At 45.9% G+C, this 20,813-nt stretch overlaps 1 protein-coding gene across 1 annotated transcript in view; it reads right to left on the bottom strand.

Annotated features, from left to right (window-relative positions):
- Nucleotides 1-4,110: 4,110 nt before the first annotated feature.
- Nucleotides 4,111-20,813, bottom strand: part of WT1 (Wilms tumor 1) — a gene marked incomplete at its 5' end in the record, with an annotated part of 43,393 nt that continues 26,690 nt past the window's right edge. Inside the window, 5 exons of the mRNA XM_004683580.1 lie at nt 4,111-4,232; nt 6,843-6,926; nt 7,518-7,607; nt 10,411-10,561; nt 14,055-14,151. Of these exons, the coding sequence (XP_004683637.1) occupies nt 4,111-4,232; nt 6,843-6,926; nt 7,518-7,607; nt 10,411-10,561; nt 14,055-14,151 (544 nt within the window). The remainder of the gene's footprint in view (nt 4,233-6,842; nt 6,927-7,517; nt 7,608-10,410; nt 10,562-14,054; nt 14,152-20,813) is intronic.

Genomic DNA, 20,813 nt, shown 5'->3' with positions numbered 1-20,813 from the left:
CAGGCGCAGTCCTCATTATCACAATAATTTAAGTTTTGCACAGATTGCAATCACTTGATAAGTAAACGGTCACTAAGACACAAAGGCTTGAATGAAAAAGGCCAAGGCCGTATTTTCTTGGGGATTTTTTCCTTTATGCATTTATGCAAAGACAATGCTTAGGCCACTTGGTCTGCTCAAGGCTTTGGAAAAAGTGCCCTCGGTGGAAAACTATTGTTCAACACACACACACACACAAACACACCCTTCCCGACATACCTGCTAGTCCAAGACCAGTGGTGTGACTCCCAAAGAAGGACAGGCCCCGAGAGTGGTAGCCACTGCCCTCCTGTACCCAAGAGAGCCAAACAAATGGTCCAAGTAGGGGCTGGATGTGAGGAAAGCCTACCTGCCTGCAAGTCTTCTGGCTCACAGGAAATAAATCCTCTCCACAGAATAAGATTACCGTTTGTGGGTGCTACAAAATGGTGCTGAAGGTAGAGAACTGTTGTCAAATGGGAACTGCATGAGAGGCAGGAAATAGCTATGCAGGTGTGGCTACGCACCACACTTGAGCTCACCTGATGCTCCACAATCATCACTTGCGAAAGGTCGCTGACAGGATGGAGGGGGAACTCAAGGGTAATTCACCTGGGCTAACTCATGCAGGTATTCTGACTGCATTCAGGAAGGATATCCCAACCCACAGTCCCAGGGGCCATCTCAGCAGAACCTGGGCCTTCTTCACTGGCCATTCTAAGGAGCAGTGAGTCCTAGGATGGTCCAATGCAAATCTCATCGGTGTCCTCTCAGCAGGTATTTATTAAGCTGATCTTTTAGGTCCTCACTATGCAAAGTGTCTCCAGTCCGGCAGGATGGGAATCATCTGGGAAGGTGTTACAAATACAGAATCTTAGCTCCTGCCCCAGAACTTCCAATCTGAGTCAGCACTTTAACAAATTCCTCAGGTGAATAGACGTTAAAGGTTGCAAAGCCCTGATGTAAGTAACACAGGAAAGGGTGATCAGCTACTTTCCTGTAAGAAGTGCACATTTGGTTAACTAGTGAGGATTTAGGGCCTCCCTGGTGGCGCAAGGGGTTAAGGTGCAGCACTGTGAAGCTATCTGCAGCCACTGCAGCATGAGCTCAATCCCCGGCCAGGAGCGGCCCCACATGGCATGGCAGACCTCTCCTGTTTTGCCTGCTGCTCCCTTCAGCAGTGTATTTCTGTAAATCTGCCTGTTCTGCCCCCCACGCTGTCTCTGATTAATCCCCTCACCCCTCTGTACCTCTGGCCTCTACCCCAGTTCTTGTATGCGTAAATATATATACTTTAAAAAAAAAAGGGATTTAGCTATGAAACAATGGGACACAGTGCATGTGGACGTTACCAAGCACAATTTGATAGCAAATGTGGATGTAGAACACAAGACCAAGTCCTGCTTCAGCCACTTCCTTTCACTGAGCCACGGAGGGGGCTGAAGGTGGCCTTTATAAAGCTATCAAACCAGGCACCGTTGCAAATTGAGACAAAAAAATGCACATACTGACAACTGCACTTAATCGAGTCTCTAGCCGGGGCTACAGCCAGCTCCCACAAACCCAGGTTCACCAACTCTGGTTTGGAGTAGAAGGAAATAGGTTTGTCTTTTTGCAGAGCTGACCTGTGGAGAGGCCAGGCCCTGCAAGAGGAGGCCTGGAGGAGTGAGAGGAAAGTAAATCAGCTGCGCTCGCCTAGATGACGCCTATTAAGCCCCTGCTATGCTCTGCATGTCCTCGAGTTTTTCTTTCTTTCTTTCATTTAATCCATGCCGTGACCTTATCAGGCAGGGATTCTTGTGTCCCCACTCTACAGATGAGGAAACTGGGGGTTTGGGATGGGGACCCAGGTTAGTCTGTTTTCCAAAGCCCTTGACCTTAAAGGCAGCTGACTTGCTAGGGTAATGGGAGACTCTCTGGTGTTCTTTTCTTCATGCAACTGAAACAATGTGGCTTTGCTTTTGTTGTGAAACCTGGCCGCCTCTCAGTTGCTGACGTTTGCCATGCTTGTCCTGAGCTTCTCCAGAGAAATGCTGTCTTCTGGCAGGAAAAGATAAAAACCGCTGATACAAATGAGTCACCACACTCACTATAATTAACAGTGATGCAAGAGCCAGATGCAAAGCAAGAGGGGCCTCAGGACCTCAGTCTCAGCTGCTCTCCAACACAGAAAAGTGCCTGGCTGGTGGAGCTGTAGCCACTCTGATTATTCCTAAGAAATGAAACCTGGAATACATGCCTGCTCCAGGGAACTGAGAGGGTAGCATCGCAGCAGTCGCCATGGTTATAAATATAAAACTCTACACCAGAACCAGAAGACCAGTTGAGAGCTTATGATCATACACATCTTTGCTTTCACACTCCGTGACCCTGGAAAAGACTGGGTAGTTTTCAACTAGCTGAGCTGATTTATAGCAACTGCAGTCGTAAATTCAGCTGCACGAGGTGTTCATCTTCCACCTTCCTGACCTCAGGGTGCACCTGTGAACTTTTCAAGCAACACCAGTTATCATTAGAATCTTTCCATTCTCTTTTGGTGAGTTGGAATATAAAGAGGTGCAGAGCCGGATTAAGAAAGAGTCTAAAGCACACTTCTACCATGTCATCCACAAAGCCCTCCGAACAGAGCAGAAGACGATCTTGTATGAGACATGAAGGCAGTGCCGGCTGCTTGTCGGCTGGATCATGGCCAGCCCAGGAGGGACACATATAAATAGAGGTGAGAATACGGAAAGCTTTGACCAGCGTGACCATCAATGTCAGTGGCGTCTTCTTACCCACTTAAAACTAGAGGATCAACTAGTCCTTCAGATTTGAACAATACAGCTGACAAAATCTGGCCACTTTCCTTTTGAATAGATTTTAATTGAGAGCAAAGTGAAAAATGCCGGTTACATTTTTAGTGTTTTCATCAATACGTTGTAAGATCAACACCAAAACAGTGATGCATCTAAACATTTATACAGTTCCTAATTTTAGTTGTCAAAGAGCAAATCATTGTCTCATATATATATATATTTACACAGTAATTTCAAGCAACAGTAAATAATAAACTCCCTCCCTAAAAACAAAACAACACACATACACACCCAGCCACCTTTAAACAATGGATTTCCTCACAGTAATCAGTCTCATTTTTTTTTTTTTTTTCACATATATTGTAGACCCAAAGTTACTTAAGTTACTTAAGAACAGTCTGATCAGTGGAAATCCTGGCCCAGCCCCTATTTTTTTTCAGTCACTTTAATTTTTACAACTTGAAGCCACATAACGAGCGTGGTCTGTACACTCAAACACACCCCAGATGAACATGAGTTCTGCTCCCTTTGTGTGAGGGGAGATGGACATCTCTGAAGATGCGTGTGATTACAAATCAGAACAATTAAAAACACACACAAACACAAAACCTCAGACCTGTCTTCAAGCATGGTTTCTTAAGAGCATTGTTCTAAGGTTAGTGTGGCACGAACTGAAGGGGGAGATTCTGAGACTTTGCTGCAGAGGCCCTGGTTAGTTCTGATTCTTTTTTCAGCGGCTGAAACACAAGCGTTTGAAAGGTTGCCTGGTTGGCTACATCCTGCCGCCCAGGTTAGCTGCTGGCCTAACAGCCAGCGTGTCAGACGCGACTCACCCCTGTGCCTTGCTCTCTGATTTATTTCTTGCTGTTGCTGTTAGTAAATGGAGACCATGACAAAGTTTACATTAGCAGACACATACACATGCCTGGCCTATAAATATTCTATGATGGAAAATGGGGCGATGACTCCATGCCTGGTGAGAATGAGCATAAACGGGTAGGGGGAGTCGTGGGGGGGCACATTATCAACAACAGCCCTTCTCACAGTGGAAAATGCAGACTAAATGGCAGCCGATGGGCTTTTAACTAACCGGACACTGTTTGCCATTTCCCTGGGGCCTGTGAGTCAGCTCCTCCGGCAGACCTGGTAGCATCCAGCAGGACAGGCATCTTGTCTTGGAAACTGAGTGAAGGAGATCAACTGCCACATCCTTCTTAGAGAGGTGAGGGAGGAGGAATTTCAGAGTCCGGTCTGGTAGCTTTCACGCTGCAACGGGAGCAGAGCCGCCAGGCCCTCAGAGGGCCAGCTGTAGCTTGGTCATGTTTCTCTGGTGCATATTGTGGTGGCGGACTAATTCGTCTGACCGGGCAAACTTTTTCTGACAGCTGGGCCATCGGCAGCTGAAGGGTTTTTCACCTGTTGACACAATTGCAGGTCAGAGACACCAGAGGCAGAGAGATGGGGGCGCAAGTTTAACTAGCAAAGACCCGAGTTAACTCAACCACAGGCACCCGCTCCAGACCCCTCAGCTTCTTACCCTACGCTATGAAACTAGGTTATTCTCACAGGCAGTTTTGAAAGGCCTCAAAAATTGAAATATTATAAAAATGTAAAATTAATTTTAAGTCCAAAAAAACACAAGGCTATGGAAGAGAAGGAATGGGTCTAGTGGAGGGAAGTGCCTAGCTCGTTCATGTTTTTAGGGGAGGGAAAAATTGTTTCGCTGCTGCTGTTACAGCTCTTGTGAACTGTGTGGGTTTTTCTCTTCGGCCGTCTTAAGTGGAGCTTCACTGGGCTGTGAGGCCTCAGGTCACCACCCCAGTTTCTACTGATGGATGGATCCCCATCCGGGACTGCTGTGACTACAGCTGTCCTAGTTCTGCCTGTGTAGGCTTTTGTGAAGGGCTGTATTTTTTTTTTTTTAAGATTTATTTATTTGTGCATACAGAACTGGGGCACAGGCCAGAGGCTCAGGGGTGGCGAGAGGCTTCACCAGAGACAGAGTGGGGAGCAGAACAGGCAGATTGACGAAGTACACTGCTGAGGGGAGCAGTGGGAGGGTCAGGAGAGGTCTGCCACGCCATGTGGTCACCTCCGGGCAGGCGGGAATCGAACTCATGCGGAAGTGGCTTTAGCTTCTTAGTGCTGTGCTTTAACCTGCTGGGCCACCCGGGTGGGCACCGAAGGGCTGTATTTTTAAATAAATTACTGGTACCCGTTTACATGGTACTAGCTTCTTTTACCTTCAACTGTTTATCAAAATATAATCCCTGTTATGCAGAAGATTCTAGTTGAGCTCTTTAATAAGCCTGCCAAAAGATGGAGCAGCTCTCCAAAGTTCTTTTCAAGCCTCATTCTGTATAGGGAAGATAATTAACATATAATAAACCTCTAATCTCTGTCAAGCTTTATCTAGATTACTCCTGGGAAATGCTGACAACAGCCTTGTAAAGGAGGCAGCATTGCGTCTACTCTACACTAGGGTGAGCAGAGACCCAGACAGGGCTCCAGTCCAGGTCTAATCCCAAAGCCTGCACTTAGCACCATACTGGGCCCTGCCATAATGGAAGTACAGCTATGGCTTGATTCTAAGTTAAAAAAAAAAAGGACCACCTGGGGGAGATGCTGCTCTCCCTCCCACTCCCCGTCTTCTCTGAAAATAACTGGTTCAGACAAGCAATGGGAAATGTCCCCAAGGAGGTCAGATGTCGGGGTCAAGCAAATATAATGTAGCATTAGACTGGCTACTGGGGACATGGGGTATTTCATGAACATGCAGCTATGCACATTGTGGGGGTGCGGTAACTTTTCCCCACCAAATGCTGAGTTCAGTACTAGGCATATGGCACCTGAGCAGGAGGAGTAAGAGGTCCATCCTGCCAACTCTGGGCCATAAGTGCCCAGGCGGTACGGCCGTCTGGGCTGAGATGGGGCTGCATGGGCTCATGAACTCATGATTTCCTCCACCCCCCACTGCTGCTCCTCTGCTCTTCCTGACCTAACCTGCTCCCCCAGCACCTCCTCCAGCCATGATGTCCAAGGTCATTTCCTAGTGGATAAACCCCAGCCCTTTCTCTTGTCAAGCTTCATTCTTCTCAGTCTCTCCATGGTTTTCAACTTCTCTGACTTGGCTCTGTTCTTGATTCTCTTTCCTCCCTGGGCTGCAGGATGAAGCCATGCTTTTTCCCAACACAGAAGGCAGTTGGTTTATGGAGAGCAGGGCGCAGACAGAACTGGGTTTGCTACTTACTAGCTTTGGGACTTCAGATCATTTTTTCATCACTATGTGCCTCGGTCTCCTCATCTGTAAAATGGGGATAAAACAAGCCTATCCTACTCTTCTCACAAGGATGTATTAAAGATAAACATGAGATCACCTAAACCCTGGTCCTTTCAACATTAGAAACAGTGCGGCAGAGTGGTATTTTTTTCATTAGGAATGACATCAGTCTTGTCAGGAAGCAAACGCTTCAGCAGCCAGAGAACAGATCTCCTATTCCCTTCTCTACACTAATATGAAGACATATTATCCACATGCTGAGAGGAGACTGGTAGAGACCTGCTCCTGGGACTTCAATTTCCAGCAGAGGAAGGATTCAAGCCTCTGAAAACAGTTTCGTGATATGTGAACTCTCAGCAGAGTAACTGTTTGGCTTGCTGAAATTTCTGCTCTTTTCCTGAAAGGGTGATTATCATATCAAACTGAGTGATAAAAATGTGGTGCAACAATCTGGGAACAGGAGGGACCTAGTTTATCGCTTCATTATTCTTCTGGACACTCATGAAAAGAGCTCTTTTCACATCTCTCTTCTCTATATTCCCACCACCCAGCCCCAATCCTTCTAAACAATGTTATTATTTCAAGATAGCCATGCACTTGTTCTCTCTCTCAACTGAGACGAGCCTTGTTTAGAACTTTTACAATAGCCTTTTCTAGCTCACTCATCACAAACAACCTCATTCAACAGTAATTTTTAAAAAAGAATGAAAAATAAATGTGAAGAAAAGTTTACGCACTTGTTTTACCTGTATGAGTCCTGGTGTGGGTCTTCAGATGGTCGGACCGGGAGAACTTTCGCTGACAAGTTTTACACTGGAATGGTTTCACACCTAAACGGACAGAGAAGGTCTCGCCGCAGCCCTAACAACTCAGGGAAAAAGCAAGGCCCACCAGGCCTGCTTGTTGGTGGCTCGAGAGATGGGCATTTCCAGTCAGGTCTGCGACATCTGCTTCTCCCCCAGATTTTCCCAGTACCCCAGATCAGCACATACCACCTGGCCCTACAAGGCTCCCTTGAAGACCTGCTTCAGTCTCGGGAACAATGATTCCTAAGCCACAAATGGCCAGGTTCTCACCAACATCTCAGTTGAGTCTCAGACTGAAAAATGGAATCCCAGACTACAAATCGGATTTGCTCTCCACCACCCCTGTTCCTTACTAATGCCTGGTGTTTCAGGAGCAAATTGCTAGTTGGATCTCACCGCTCTGTGGTTTGTAGAAGAAATGTAAGCTGTTTTCACTGCCCTCCCTCTTTTGGAAGAGAACAAATTGGGAGGAGGGGGTATTAATGAAAAAAGAAAAGAAAAGCAAAGAAACAAATGGCTGACACGCTCACATCCATATTCAACAACAGGAGCATCCAAAACTCAAGTGGAACCCCCAGGAGCATACTGCCGGCAAGGAGAAGTGAGCCCACAAACCTGTGTGTCTCCTTTGGTGTCTTTTAAGCTGGTCTGAACGAGAAAACCTTCGCTCACAGTCCTTGAAGTCACACTGGTATGGCTTCTCACCTTGGGGAAGACACATATTCCATTTGAAAATGATACTGGAAGTGGGGATCTCATTCACGGAAACCTCCCCTACAGGGACCGAAAGGGTCCCCAAAGGCTGCAACACCTTGATGGAGCTTGCTGGGTGTTGTGGCCATTGTAGTTGAAGCCAAAGACACACCTGTACATAGGCTTGTGGACAGTGGGCAGATAACGAGGGCCTGAGCCAATGAGGATGGTTCCTAAATTCTGCCATCTGACACCGGCATCACGTCCAACCCTACTGCTTAAAATTCGAGGTGAGGGACACTCCATTACTATGAAATGGGACGGATAATTGGACAACATCAGAAGATTTAGGACAGTATTAAACCTGACTGTCCACATCAAGGGCTTGCTCATCCCAATGCCTTAATAAAATAAATAAAATACTGGTAGAGGATATTTACACAAATAATAAGCCAAAGAAGTCTTAATGCGTAGGCTGAGTTGGAAGTGGAATTCTGGCATGGCTGTGGCTTGGAGCCAACCCCATGAAATAAGTGTGTTGTGTTTTGTGATTTAAAGATTTGGTGTTCTCTGCTATGAACTTCTCACATTCCTGAGTCAAGCACAAACAGCTCCATGTTTATGAGCTGCGTAGATGAAACCGGAAGTCAAAGCATTTAAGAACTTTTCAGTCTCCCTTTATCCAAAAGAAGTTTTAGCATTGGGATTCCACAACCTCCTTCCTCCCCTTGGAAAGCCCCACCCCTGTCCTTATTCAAGAAAGTTCAGCCAAATGCTGAGAACTCAGCTCCATGACTACACTGGGGCCTTCCCTCCTTATGATGAGAATTCTGAGTCATGGCATTCTGGGATAGAGAGCAAGTCAGCTCTTTCTAAGGCAACGCAGTCCCTAGTTACTTCTGTAAACTCACAACTTCCTCTGTCTCCCTAGTTAATCTAGATTACTGCTATACTAAAACAGACCATTCCCGAAATGTGCCTTGCTTTCGGCTCCCACCAAATGCCCTTTGTCCTTATGTTCACATTCTTACCCGTCAAAAAGTCTACTGTACATCCTTCACAAATGACACTTCTTCTGTGAAGTCTTCTTGGAAATTTTATGCTCAATTTAAAGCCCTTCCTCCACTCAATACAGAGTTTATTGCAGAACCTCTAATATGAGGGACCACCAGGTCTGCCTTCTTCCATGATCTGGAAAACCGTGAAGGCGGGGGCCTTTCCTGAACTTTCTATTTCTACCTGGCCCAGGCAGAAACACCCCTAATGCTTCAATACCCCTATTGGGTTTAATTACTTTTCCCTGTGTTCTGCTTCTCTTCTACACCCTCTGCCCAATCGTGCCAATCTTTTGATGGTTAACCCAAAGCCATACCTCTTCCAAGAAGCCTCCCAGCATAATAGCAATTCAATACTCTACACTGCTCTTCTTGGGTCTCCAACCTCCGATCTTAGCTCTTTTTTCTTTTGTGTGTATCAAAACAGACCAAAAACTCTTGAAGAGGGGGGTCTATGACTTGGAGTTGAAAGACCTGAAATTGAGTCCTGCTTCTATTGCACCCGACTTATCCGATAACCATTTTGTGTGTGGGGACTAAATAATATAGTGCTTATAATAGGGAATATGACACATAGGGTATTAAATTACTGAAGTATTTAATGTAATAGTCTAAGTAAGGAAAAATGACATTCTTTCAAGAAGGTAGTTATAGGGCCCTCCTTGGTGGTGCAAGGATTGTCAAAATGCAGCACTATGAAGCTATCTGCAGTTAGATCCTGGCCCTGGAGGTGTCCATGTGGTGCCACAGACCTCTCCTGTCTTGCCCACTGCTCCCCTCAATATATTTCAGCCAAACTACCTATTCTGTTCCCCACTCTGTCTCTGGTGAATCCTCTATGCCCTGCCACTATGGCCTGTACCCCAGTTCTTTTATGCATAAATAAACCTTTAAAAAAAAGAGAAAAAGAAGGCAGTTACAGGATTGTAAATACCAGCCTGTACTCCTCATTTTCTTTTCAGGAAAACTCCTGTGGAGCGGGGGTCTTGGCTAGCTGGCCCAAGGTCGTCCTTTCACACAGACATCTTGCTATCTCTGCTTTCTAATTGCCTCTTTCAATTAAAAGTTCATATTTCCTTCACGGTATTCCCTGGCATCCTTCCCGACACAACTAGCCTATCTCCCTTAGAATTTCAACAGATAATTTTGAAGGTATCCCACTTGGGCAAATATGCAAAAATGCACCATGCTACTACCTCTCTCATCTTTAGCCCTAAAGCCTGTGGTCTCCTCATCACAAACTCAGGTCTAAGCCAGAATGCAGCCTGTAGACACAATGACTAGAAAGCCTAAGGGTCTAAGAGATCTGGTATCTGCTTTGGTTTCCCCAAAACAAAGTCAAGAGAAACAATAAATAGTAGCATCCCAACAGTGATGTTAATCTTCTTGGTAGAGAGAATGGCACCAGCATCCCCATAGGAAAGCCTGCTTCCCACCCCCAGCTCATACCACAGGGTCAAAAAAAGGCAAAAGGGCTGTTAACATTCACAATGATCAACAGAAAGACAAGGCCCATCTCTCTTTTCAAGGGTAGACCCCTTAACTTTTTGGAAAACAGTTTTTGCTTTTTTTTTTTTTTTTTTTTGACACATCACTAAAAATCAACTCTTTTCTCCTCTGAAAACAAAAATTAAATCTACACTTCATTTTCCATGGTTGGTTACCTGTCCTCAGTGGTGTGCGCCAGCCCTGGCCTGGAGCTCTGGAACCACCACTGCCCAGAGGCCACCAGCCTCGAGGCTGGACAGGGGATCACTTACCAGTATGCTTCCGGCTGTGCATCTGTAAGTGGGACAGCTTAAAATATCTCTTATTGCAGCCCGGGTAAGCACACATGAAGGGCCGCTTCTCGCTGGTCTCAGATGCTGACCGGACAAGAGTCGGGGCCACACCTGGCACGCGCCGCACATCCTGTAAGCAGAGAAAGGAGAAATGTGGGCTTTTTGCCACATCAGTCCTGGGGACCGTGAATGTTGGGATATATCCCAAGGAGGGATGGCGGGCACAGGCCTAAAACCAGGCTCCTCCACACGGAAGCCCATGGCAGACGAGGATCAGGTGATGGGCGGGGGCCATTTACAACACAGTGCTCTGACGGCATCACTACTGACACACCAGAACCAGTACTTGTGAGAAGTCCCTTTGGGGTCGCTGCCCCAGAGAATGTAGAAGAGAAATGTCAGTGTCCGTCTCTCGGCAGTGAGGTGTGGTAGTTCCAAAGTCCTGGATTCTATTCCGTTCCCTCCCACTTAAGAGACATGGCCTAAAGGACTGGGGGCTACTCTGAAATAGGTGGGGGCAAGTCCCTCCTTTTTTTTTTAAGATTTATTTATTTGTGCATACAGAACTGGGGTACAGGCCAGAGGTGCGGGGGAGGGGGGGCGGGTTGAGAGGATTCACCAGAGACAGAGTGGGAAGCAGAACAGGCAGACCCACAAAATACACTCTGAGGGGAGAAGTGGGCGGGTCAGGAGAGGTCTGCCACCCCATGTGGTCACCTCCCAGGCAGGCGATCGAACTTGTACTGAGCGGCTGCAGCTGGCTTCACAGCTCTACACTTTAACCGGCTGCACCAACAGGGAGGGCAAAGGAGCTAGTGCTTTCTAGAGAAAACATCAAGATACTAATGAGCCCCAAACTGACCACACTGTCCATGTGTGAGTAAATGAGAAGAAAGGGTCTGATACTTGGGGGTTCTATAAATGAAGGATGCTAGAAAGACCCATGACATGGCCAATGTCATCTTAAATAACACCAGAAAACACTGCTTTTATTTCTGCACACTATGTCCATTACACAGAATGCTGTGGGTCCACCTCCCTTCATATTAGGAAGTGACCGTGTATGGCCAGTCAGTCCTCCACACCAATGGGCTAATGGAAAATAGTGAGACAAACCGCCCTTCCTGCCCTCAGGATTGATGAGTCAGGTGGGAGCAGTGGACGTGCCCAACGGGCCACTGAACCCCCTTTCTCTTGCAGACGTGTCAGTCAAGGCCAAACACACATCTGTGTTTTGTGGGGAGAACCGAACACCTCTTGTGTGCTTCACCCGCTGCCCACACCATCCCTGTGCTTCTGTGCCAGCTCCTATCTCACACCACCCCGCACTGGAAGATGTTTCTTGAAGAAAAAGTGCTACAGCGGCATACAACTCTACTGTTCATGGGTATAGTGTCTTGAGGCAAAAGGTGGCAAACATTTCATCAGTGAGCCAGTCCTGTCTGGACCCCCCCACAAGAAATGAGTGTGAGTAGGTAGGAAAAACCCCACTGGGTGTGGAATTCACCAGGCCATCATGGCGAATCTGACAAACTAGATTTAGGGAAAGGAAGGCAAAGGGAGCTTTTTCATTCTCTTGAATCCACGCTAGACTCCAAGCACAACACAACAATGTATGGAGCCAGCCTTGGATGTCAGTCAGTATTCTGGTGGTAGTTTTTGACGGGATTCACTGGAGGACTGACTGGATAACTGTCCACACTCCACCAGATCACTGTCTCTCTGTAATCTTCATCTTCCTTTCCCACCATTAGAAGGTTTGGGCTGAAGGAACACTGTGTTCTAGCCCCATGAAGTTTCTGGAAATATTAATCAGAATATCTCACAACTACTTGGCTCACACAAACCATCGGGGCCTGACTCACATTCAATTTGTTTCTAGAGTACTGACTGTTTTGGTGAAAGTATCACAGCTGTTACTTATGCTGCAGCCACAAAGTCCCATACCAACGCTAGCAAAGCAACCCCCTGGAAGTGGCAGGGTTTCTGGCCACTCAAAAGAGTCTCTGTGCAAAGGTGGCCTGATTCTCCCAAGGGTTTGCCTCTTTGTTTTACTTTCTTCACTCTTCCTGGAAACTGCCCCCTCCCTCCCCAAACTTCATAGCCTTAAGTAGTGGTATAACTGCGTTAAGGTGGTCATTAAAAAACAGGTTCCAGGCCCTCGCTGGAGGCGCAGCGGGTTAAAGCACAGCACAAAGAAGCTTAAACAACCTCCGCATGAGTTCGATTCCCACCTGCCCCGGAGGTGACCACGTGGCGTGGCAGACCTCTCCTGACCCGCCCGCTGCTCCCTTCAGCAGTGTACTTCGTCGATCTGCCTGTTCTGCACCCCACTCTGTCTCTGGTGAGTCCTCTCACCCTCCGCATCTCTGACCTGTACCCCAGTTCTGTACAAACAAATAAATAAATCTTTAAAAAAAAAAAAAAACAGGTTCCAGAGATAGAGTAGAGACCATTTATTATATCTCCACTCCACTCTTAGTAGCTGTGTGATTTCAGGTGAATCACTCACCTTCTCTGGGCGTGAGTTTCCTCCATAAACTATATAGACGATAATAGTACATACCTCAGAGAGGCAAAATGAGGGTTGAATGGGGAGGGAGGGGGAAGGGAGAGGAGGAAGAGAAAATAGAGACATGGAAAAAGTTTAAATGCATGTTGCTAAGTGATAGAAGTCAGGCAGCAGAGGCTATATCCTAATGACTCCAACTATATGACGTTCTGGAAGGAGACCAAACCATGGAGACATCTGTGGTCATTGAGGGGAAGGGGAAGAAAAGCACAGGGCATTTTTAGATAATGAAACTATTGGGTATGACAGGTAGATACAAAATGTACACGACTGCATAACAGGAAAAATAAATCCTAATAAAAGCTACGGGCTTTAATTACGATGATGAAGAGGTGCTGTGCATCAATCCTAACAAATGTAGCACACTGACAAGATGTAGCTGCAAGGGAGGCCAGTAGAGGAGGGGCGTGAGGGAGACTTCGGGGACTCTGTACCTTTACTGTGATTGTCCTGGGGTGCGAGGGAGACTTCGGGGACTCTGTACCTTTACTGTGATTGTTCTGTAAACTTAGAACTGCTCTGAAAACATTGAGTGTATTTTTTAAACTCCCTTAATAAACTTAGCACAGCATTTGGCATACAGAATGTGTCCAGTCATAGCTGGTACTGGCATTACTACTACGCTTAGCAACATTCAGCAAGTAAGAATCCACCTTTGAGCACTTTACAATGCAGACTGAGTCGTCTTAGAAATCAGGGATTAACTGGAGCCCAAAGAACCCCAAAACAACTGCTGCAAGGCCACCCTGAATTCAGCGAGAATTCAGCAGCAAAGGAAGAAAAGATGGATTCTATACCAAGCAGCTTGGTCTAAATCAGGACGATGGCCTCTGGAGAATAAAGACTTGGAAAAAGTTTCAATGCATGTTGCTAAGTGAAGGAAGTCAGCCAGCCTACCTGCCTCAGAGGAAGGGGAGGAAGTGAAGCTGTCAAACAAGCCCACAGGCAGGGACAGATGCGTGGGGCCAGACGCCATCAGCAAGGAGCTGAAAGGCCGTTGAGAAGGGAAAGCGGCAGTGAAGTCTGCTTCCCGCCGGTCCTGCGTACTCACCTGGATGCCCCTGAAGACGCCATGGGTGTGTATTCTGTACTGGGCACCGCAGAGGATGGGTGTTGTATGGTTATCGCTCTCGTACCCCGTGCCGTGGCTGCAAACACAAGGGGGCACAGGTTCAGCTTGGCTCACTGGTGCCATTTGGAAATGCACGTTTGCAGCAGAAGCCATGTTTTTTAAAAGCTCACAAGACAAGCCAATAGTTGTTTCTTTCCCCACTGGGGTGACTCAAAGTAGGGATCTGGGAAGGAGGGGGCTCCTCCATCCCTAGTTCACCTCCCTGCACGCAGCTCTCCCTCATACTCAGGTTGTCTCAGGCACCCCTGGGTCTCTGCCTCTCCCGGAGGAGCAGCAAAGGCAGCCTGGCAGGGATGTCTGCCCCAGCCAAGTCGTTTACGTCTCTGCAGCCGGGCTGACAGCTGCAAACGTCTCAGGAATGAGCAGATGCCTCAAGTTTCACATTAAGTGCACAGGAGTTTTGTCAGCACCTCATGACTCCGTTTTTATCAGATAGCACCAAGGAAGTGATGACACTTACAAGGAGAGATGTCACAGCCTCAGAAGTGGGGATTACACATCTGCAGTCCTTTCCCGCTTAGCCTACCTGCCACTTTCCCAGATGAACTTAACTCTTTGCAGCCAACCCTGCCTCTGCGTGGACGCGGTAATCCCCCGCTACACACTGGCTAATACTCCAGCAGGTGCGTAAGTCAAGCTTGCATGATGTGTGCGAGCTGAGGGTTATGGGATGCTGGAAAGAAGACCCTGGAGGGGGTGAATGTTCTCCTCTGCAATACACTGTTCTTCAGGTAAAAAAAATCTCATCTCTGTTCTGCAGTGACTCAGCCTCCAAATGAGGCAGAGTGAGGATTCTTACCCACAGAGGCAGCATATTATAATCTCATCTACACCCACCACAGGGTCATGTAGGAAATGTCTCCGTTAGATGACACAGCTGCCTCGGAACGTGTAGCAGCTCAAGAGGTTAGATGTAAAGTTGCCACATGACCTGAAATTCCATTTCTAGAGCCGACCCCAGTGCTTTGTAAGCCTCCAGGTGCAAATGAAGGGGCTGTCAGGGCTGAGAAGTTCCAGCCTCTCTTCTCTGCTACTCTAGATTCCAGGGGAGCAAGAGGCAGGCAGCTTGGCTCAGCAACCCACTTCATCTGAAGCTGTGGGAAGAGCCTGGGGCCAGCTCAACTCTCATCACCCAAGGGAAATAATTCCTGGAAGGGAAGAAAGTCTGCCAGGACCACTAAAATGTCCACGTACCCTGGGGTCACAGCAGCTGTGGGGTTTCATATTTAGTTCTGGCTCCGGGTTCTTAAAAACAGAATCACCTGTCTCCTTTGTACAGATCAATCAAAGCAATTTGGGGCGATGGGTGGAAGTTCTGCTCCCCCTAAGCTATGACAACCTGTCTCCACATCCTTGAAGTGATCGCTGACATATCTGGGATGGGGGTGGGGTGGCACCATACAGCTAAACCAGAGTCAAACATGCAAAAATTGTGAAGAAACAGTAAATCCAGAGAGCATCTGCCCCACCAAACCTTAGATTGCACTTGCCCAGAAAAGGAGGTTGTGTCTGCTTTCCTTGTAATTACATAGACAGTGGGGAAGTGAGAGTTGATGACTATGGTGATGGGGGACGGAGGCCAGAACAAGAGCACCCTTGCCAGAAAAGTTTGCTCAAAAGCTGTGGAGAGAGGCTACCTTTGCTTGGTGTTACCTTCTGCGTGCAGCCAAAATCTGATTTACACATTTTCCAGAGCTGAAGGAATTTTAGGGACATGACAGAAATCGGAATTACTTATAATTTATCAAAGAGGAAAAATTAAGGGTCTCCATTTTGGCAGCTAAGTTCTAGATGTTATTTGGCTTTTCTAGGGACACTGGTCCCAGAAAATGAAGTGTTTTGCCCCTCAAAGAGAGTGGAATGATCTTCACAGTACGATACAAGCCAATAAACGAAAACAGAGGCCAAATATGCCACTAGATTGTTCTAGCATTTCATGAATAAGAAAGATTGCTGGGCCTCTGCCTGGTGGTTCTTGTATCTGCATAAGACAAGCACCCAAATGGAATTCCACCCTAAAAATGTACAGACCAACTGCCCATAACAGCATTTAATAAAGTGACTCACTTAGTAAAAGTAAAAGGAGGCAAGTTGTTAGTATTGACTTTATTCCTAGTAGAGGAGAAAAAATCCTCTACTGGGACTCCCATTCAGAGTTCCTCTAACACATCCTTAATAAGTGGACAGTATGACTAGTGGCTAGCTGTAAAGGCAGCCCTAACCCATTTAAGGAGACCTTTAATTGTTAGGAAAGGTCTTTCTAGAGCCCCTCTTGATGGCGCAAAGCATTAAAGTGCAGCAGTATGAAGCTGTCCACAGCCACTGCAGTGCAAGTTCAATCCCCAGCCAGGGAGGTGACCCACATGGCGCGGCAGACCTCTCCTGCCTTGTCTGATGCTCCCCTCAGCAGTGTATTTCTGCCTGTTGTTCTCCCCACTCTGCTCTGATGAATCATCTCATTCCCTGTACCTCTGGCCGGCACCCCAGTTCTGGTATGCATACATAAATAAATCTTAAAAAAAAAAAAAAAAGGAAAGGTCTTTCTAAATGGAGTTGACATGTGCCTTCTCACTGTGTCTTCTGGAGAACCAGAGAATATTACGATTCTATAACAATCACTGTCCACCTCCTCTGTGTGTGGTAAACCTGACCTTGAGAACAGAGACCAACTTGCTCCTCCTGTATTGACCATCTCAACTTATTGACTGACATAGGTGCGTCGTCCATGAACATTCCCAGAGTGGACTAAATCAAGTTCCTCTTCCATGTAACACTTCTCCAAGCAGCCCTCCAGGCTACAGAGCTGTGGCTATCTCAGCTACTCTACTTCAATGTGAGCTAGCATCTGATTCTTGGCACTATCCGTGCATGAGATTCTTGAACCTTTTTAAGCCCCTATCAAAAAGTAGGCGTGGGATGAGCCCAGAGAGTGTTTCCGTAAGGAAAGAGAGAGTGAGGACCACCTAAAAGCACCTAAGTATTTAAAACCAAGGAAGTAACATAAATTTGTGAGACCAGGGAGCCCATGCTTCATACAAGGGATGCCATTGCTAATTGCAAAATCTGTGCTAGTCAGATACAATACAGGGCCTGAAGCCCACAGGCTGTCAGAGCCAGAGCCTGGAAAGAAGATCCAAAGCTTCCCCTCTCCATCTGAACAGGTAAATACAAGTAACACTCCTAAGAATACATCATGCTTAGCACTGGGACCACAGTGCTCTGCCTCACTGAAATAAAATCTCTCACATACAGCCCCCAACTATACGAACTGCAATTAAGGCATTACCTCAACCTTGAGCTTGAAGACCTGATTTTTTACAGCTGTAGTTCAGTATTACGTGTACATCTTTCAAATTCCATTCTAGTTCTATCAACAAGTCATTCCAACTGTTGCAATCTCTCTTGACTCTTGATTTGGCTTCTAATAACATTTGCTTCCCTTCCTATCTCTTGTTATCTCTTCATTTGAAAAGCACCTTTTCACTGTATTCATAACAGGAAGGATCCTCCTTCTGTTGTTGGAATTATTATAGCCACAATGTATGTGATTGTTCCCTGGTATCAGGAAATGGCAGCCTTCTAGAAGGTCTCCACGGTCAACCTGAGGGAAGCCATCAGAAAATCAGTCATTTGAATGCGATTCAATCCCACAGAGCTTGTCATCAGCAGGAGTTAATCTGAGACAGAAAGGCCCCGGAAGAGGGTGGCTGCCATTGGACAAGAGCCATTGTTAAAACCCTGTTGCTAGTTTAGATGGCCAAGGAAAACCAAATTTACCCGAGAGAGACCAGCCTTAAAATCTCCCAGAGACCACACGGTAGATAAACCAAACAGGAATGAAGGTGGGGTTCTTGGAGATCTAGAGCCAAAAAAGATTTTTCTAAAGAGCCAGGGGGCATATCCTCTTCCAGGATTATACTCAGTGCAGTAAGCCAGAATGGTCTCACTTATAGGATGAGTGAAGAGGAACCAAATAAAGAAACAGGAAAAAAATGTATAATAAAGTAAAATGAAAATCATCAGGCAACTATAGACCAGAGACATTCCTTAGGGGAGGAAGAGGGAGGCCCAGGCCAGGGGTGGGAAGAGCACAAGGGACCATGATGATGGTGCCCGGGGAGCTGGGGATGGAAATTTCACGGGGAATCATACATTGCACAAAATTAAGGATGATGTAAAATATATTTTTAAAAAGAGACAAACGATGCGCCTTCCAAATAGAGGAATCACAGAACCGTGAAGTGAATCACCAGCTTGATAAAGTTTCTCAACACAGCTCTTGCTGTTTTGTTTCTCAACTAGGCACAAATCATTTATTTAATTATTTAGCACATAATTCCTTATATTGTCTGCAAGGGTATCAAACACAGATATTAGATGTCTTTTTGCAATAAAGCTCCACTATAGTAATGACCTTCCACCATGAACCTAGTAATTCTACCACAAAAACAAAGAGACCTATGGTTAGCATGCCTTGCTTCCTAGTGAGCTCCAACTTTCTTCCTTATGTGCTCTCAAAGATCAATTTAATAACTTTCCTAAGAATCACGTTAACCTCACTGTTTTGGGATATCCAGAAACCACTGTTTCTTTTTTTTCTACTTGAAAACTAAGACTAATATCTTTTGTTACCTGTCTTATCGTGAATTTACAGGTTACTGGTAAAAAGGAACTATTTCATCTTTGCCAACTGGTCAGAATATGGATTTTGTTGTTTTTCTTTAAGCACAGCCACAAATTCAGATATACCTGCAGGGGCCAAGTATGTGAGATTAAACAAAGAAGGCCTTGGAGAGCAAGATGGTATTGAATCTACAAAGTGTCACCTCATCCCTGCTCAAAGGAGGTGGCCAGGAGTCAGCACGCCCTGCCAACTACTGTTAGTAAATGAACCCAGAGTTGTCAGAGCTTTCAATTTCAAAAAAGAAGCTCAAGAAATCCAGACTTCAAAGTGAGATCGCCTGAATTTTAAATTCTGGTAAATAACTGAAATTTTATAGAATCATTTTCAGGTCAAACAAAACATCCCTGTCAGCCTGAAGCTACCACCTAGCAACCGCTGCTTTAAAATTTGAACAGGCCTGGAAAATCCTATCTTGATTCTATGCCTCCTCCCACCTGGTAACAAAGTGGGGGGGGGGGGAGGGGGATGAGTCTGACTGTTGGAAAACTGAGTATTAGAATATCTTAACCCTTTAAAAGCAGGAAAGGATGCTACACCTGTATTACCTGGGATGGTCAGTGATGCTGACACAAAATCCAAAATTTGTATCCACAGGTGTGTTCCTGTAGATTACACTGCCCACTTGAAAGCACTTTAGTGAAATATGCGCTATACAGTAAATTCAAGTGTATTAACAAATAAGCATAAAGTTGATAACTTAAAGCAACGCAAATCAATTCTCTGAGAATTCTGGAGGTACAGAGCACAAAATCGGTCTCACTGCACTGAAGTCAAGGTGCAGCAGGAAGCTTAGAGGACACTCTTCCTTTGCCCTTTTCGGTCTCTAGATCTCACATTCCTTGGTCCCTCTTTGTTCCTCACAGACCTCTCCTGACCCGCCTGCCTCTCCTCTCAGCAGTGTATTTCACTAGATCTGCCTGTTCTGCTCCCCACTCTGTCTCTAGTGAATCCTCTCACCACCCCTGCACCTATGGTCTGTACCCCAATTCTGTATGCATAAATAAATAAATCTTTTAAAAAATATATAATGGGGGTGTTAGTTCAGGAGAGTGGGGGCAGTGAGGAGTTCGAAGCCCTCCCATATCAGCACACTTTGGCGTCTGCTCTGAGGTACAATGTGCATTTGGCATAAAGAAGGTGCAAGGTGAAGCGATGAAAGCGGCTGCTTATGTGCAACTGCACAGTCAGATCTCACACAATTTACCAGTTTTACTCCATTCCACCCCACCCCCACTAGAAATAAGCTGCTTTCTACTTAACTGGGAAAATAAACGAAGCAGAAGTAGGTATTAGCAGAGCACACACCTCTTGGCTTCATTTTTGGCAGTGGCTTGGGCTGTCCATTTTCCTAAACAGCTTTAAAATGCGTAAAAATGTATCCTGAAAGTCTGCTTTTCCTAGTCAGCTCTAAAATACATAAACAACGTGTCCTTAGGAAGTTTGCAAAAAGAGAAAAATGTCCCTCATATAACACAAATTATGAAGCTTCTTCATGCTAAAATCTTGTACACTGAGGCTTGGCTCAGAAAAAACGTAATGTTTGAAGAGTAGCTTTTTTAGAAATGATTAACTTTGATATTCCACAGGCACGAGAAGATTAATAAAAAGGAGTTGAGGTTTTACAGATGAGGAAAACCAGAGCTTCCCTGAAATCTCTTCTCAACAGAAGAGGTTAAAAAAAAAAAAAAAGGAGAGAGAATTTTGATGACAATTAGCATTGATGTGAATATTCAAAAGGAGATCCCAGCCTGTGCTTTTTCCCATTTCAAGTTACTGGCCAGGTAGGTGTCTCAATCTTCACCTCTGCAGAGTTCATCAGAAGTAGGAAATTATAAGGAAGTACCTTGAGAAAATGTCAAACTCCTCTGTATCCAGAAAATAAAATTTACCCATCAACTTCTCTTCTCTTTCCATTTTAGATTCACAGGCTAATATAGGAGATGCATAAGTGCCTGATTCTTCTTGGTATTGAAAAATACATTTGGGTACAAACC

The sequence above is a fragment of the Condylura cristata genome, unplaced genomic scaffold, assembly GCF_000260355.1.
Source record: "Condylura cristata isolate star-nosed mole 26May11 unplaced genomic scaffold, ConCri1.0 scaffold00015, whole genome shotgun sequence".
In the NCBI taxonomy this organism is placed as follows: domain Eukaryota; kingdom Metazoa; phylum Chordata; class Mammalia; order Eulipotyphla; family Talpidae; genus Condylura; species Condylura cristata.
This window is presented reverse-complemented; position numbering and strand designations above follow the sequence as displayed.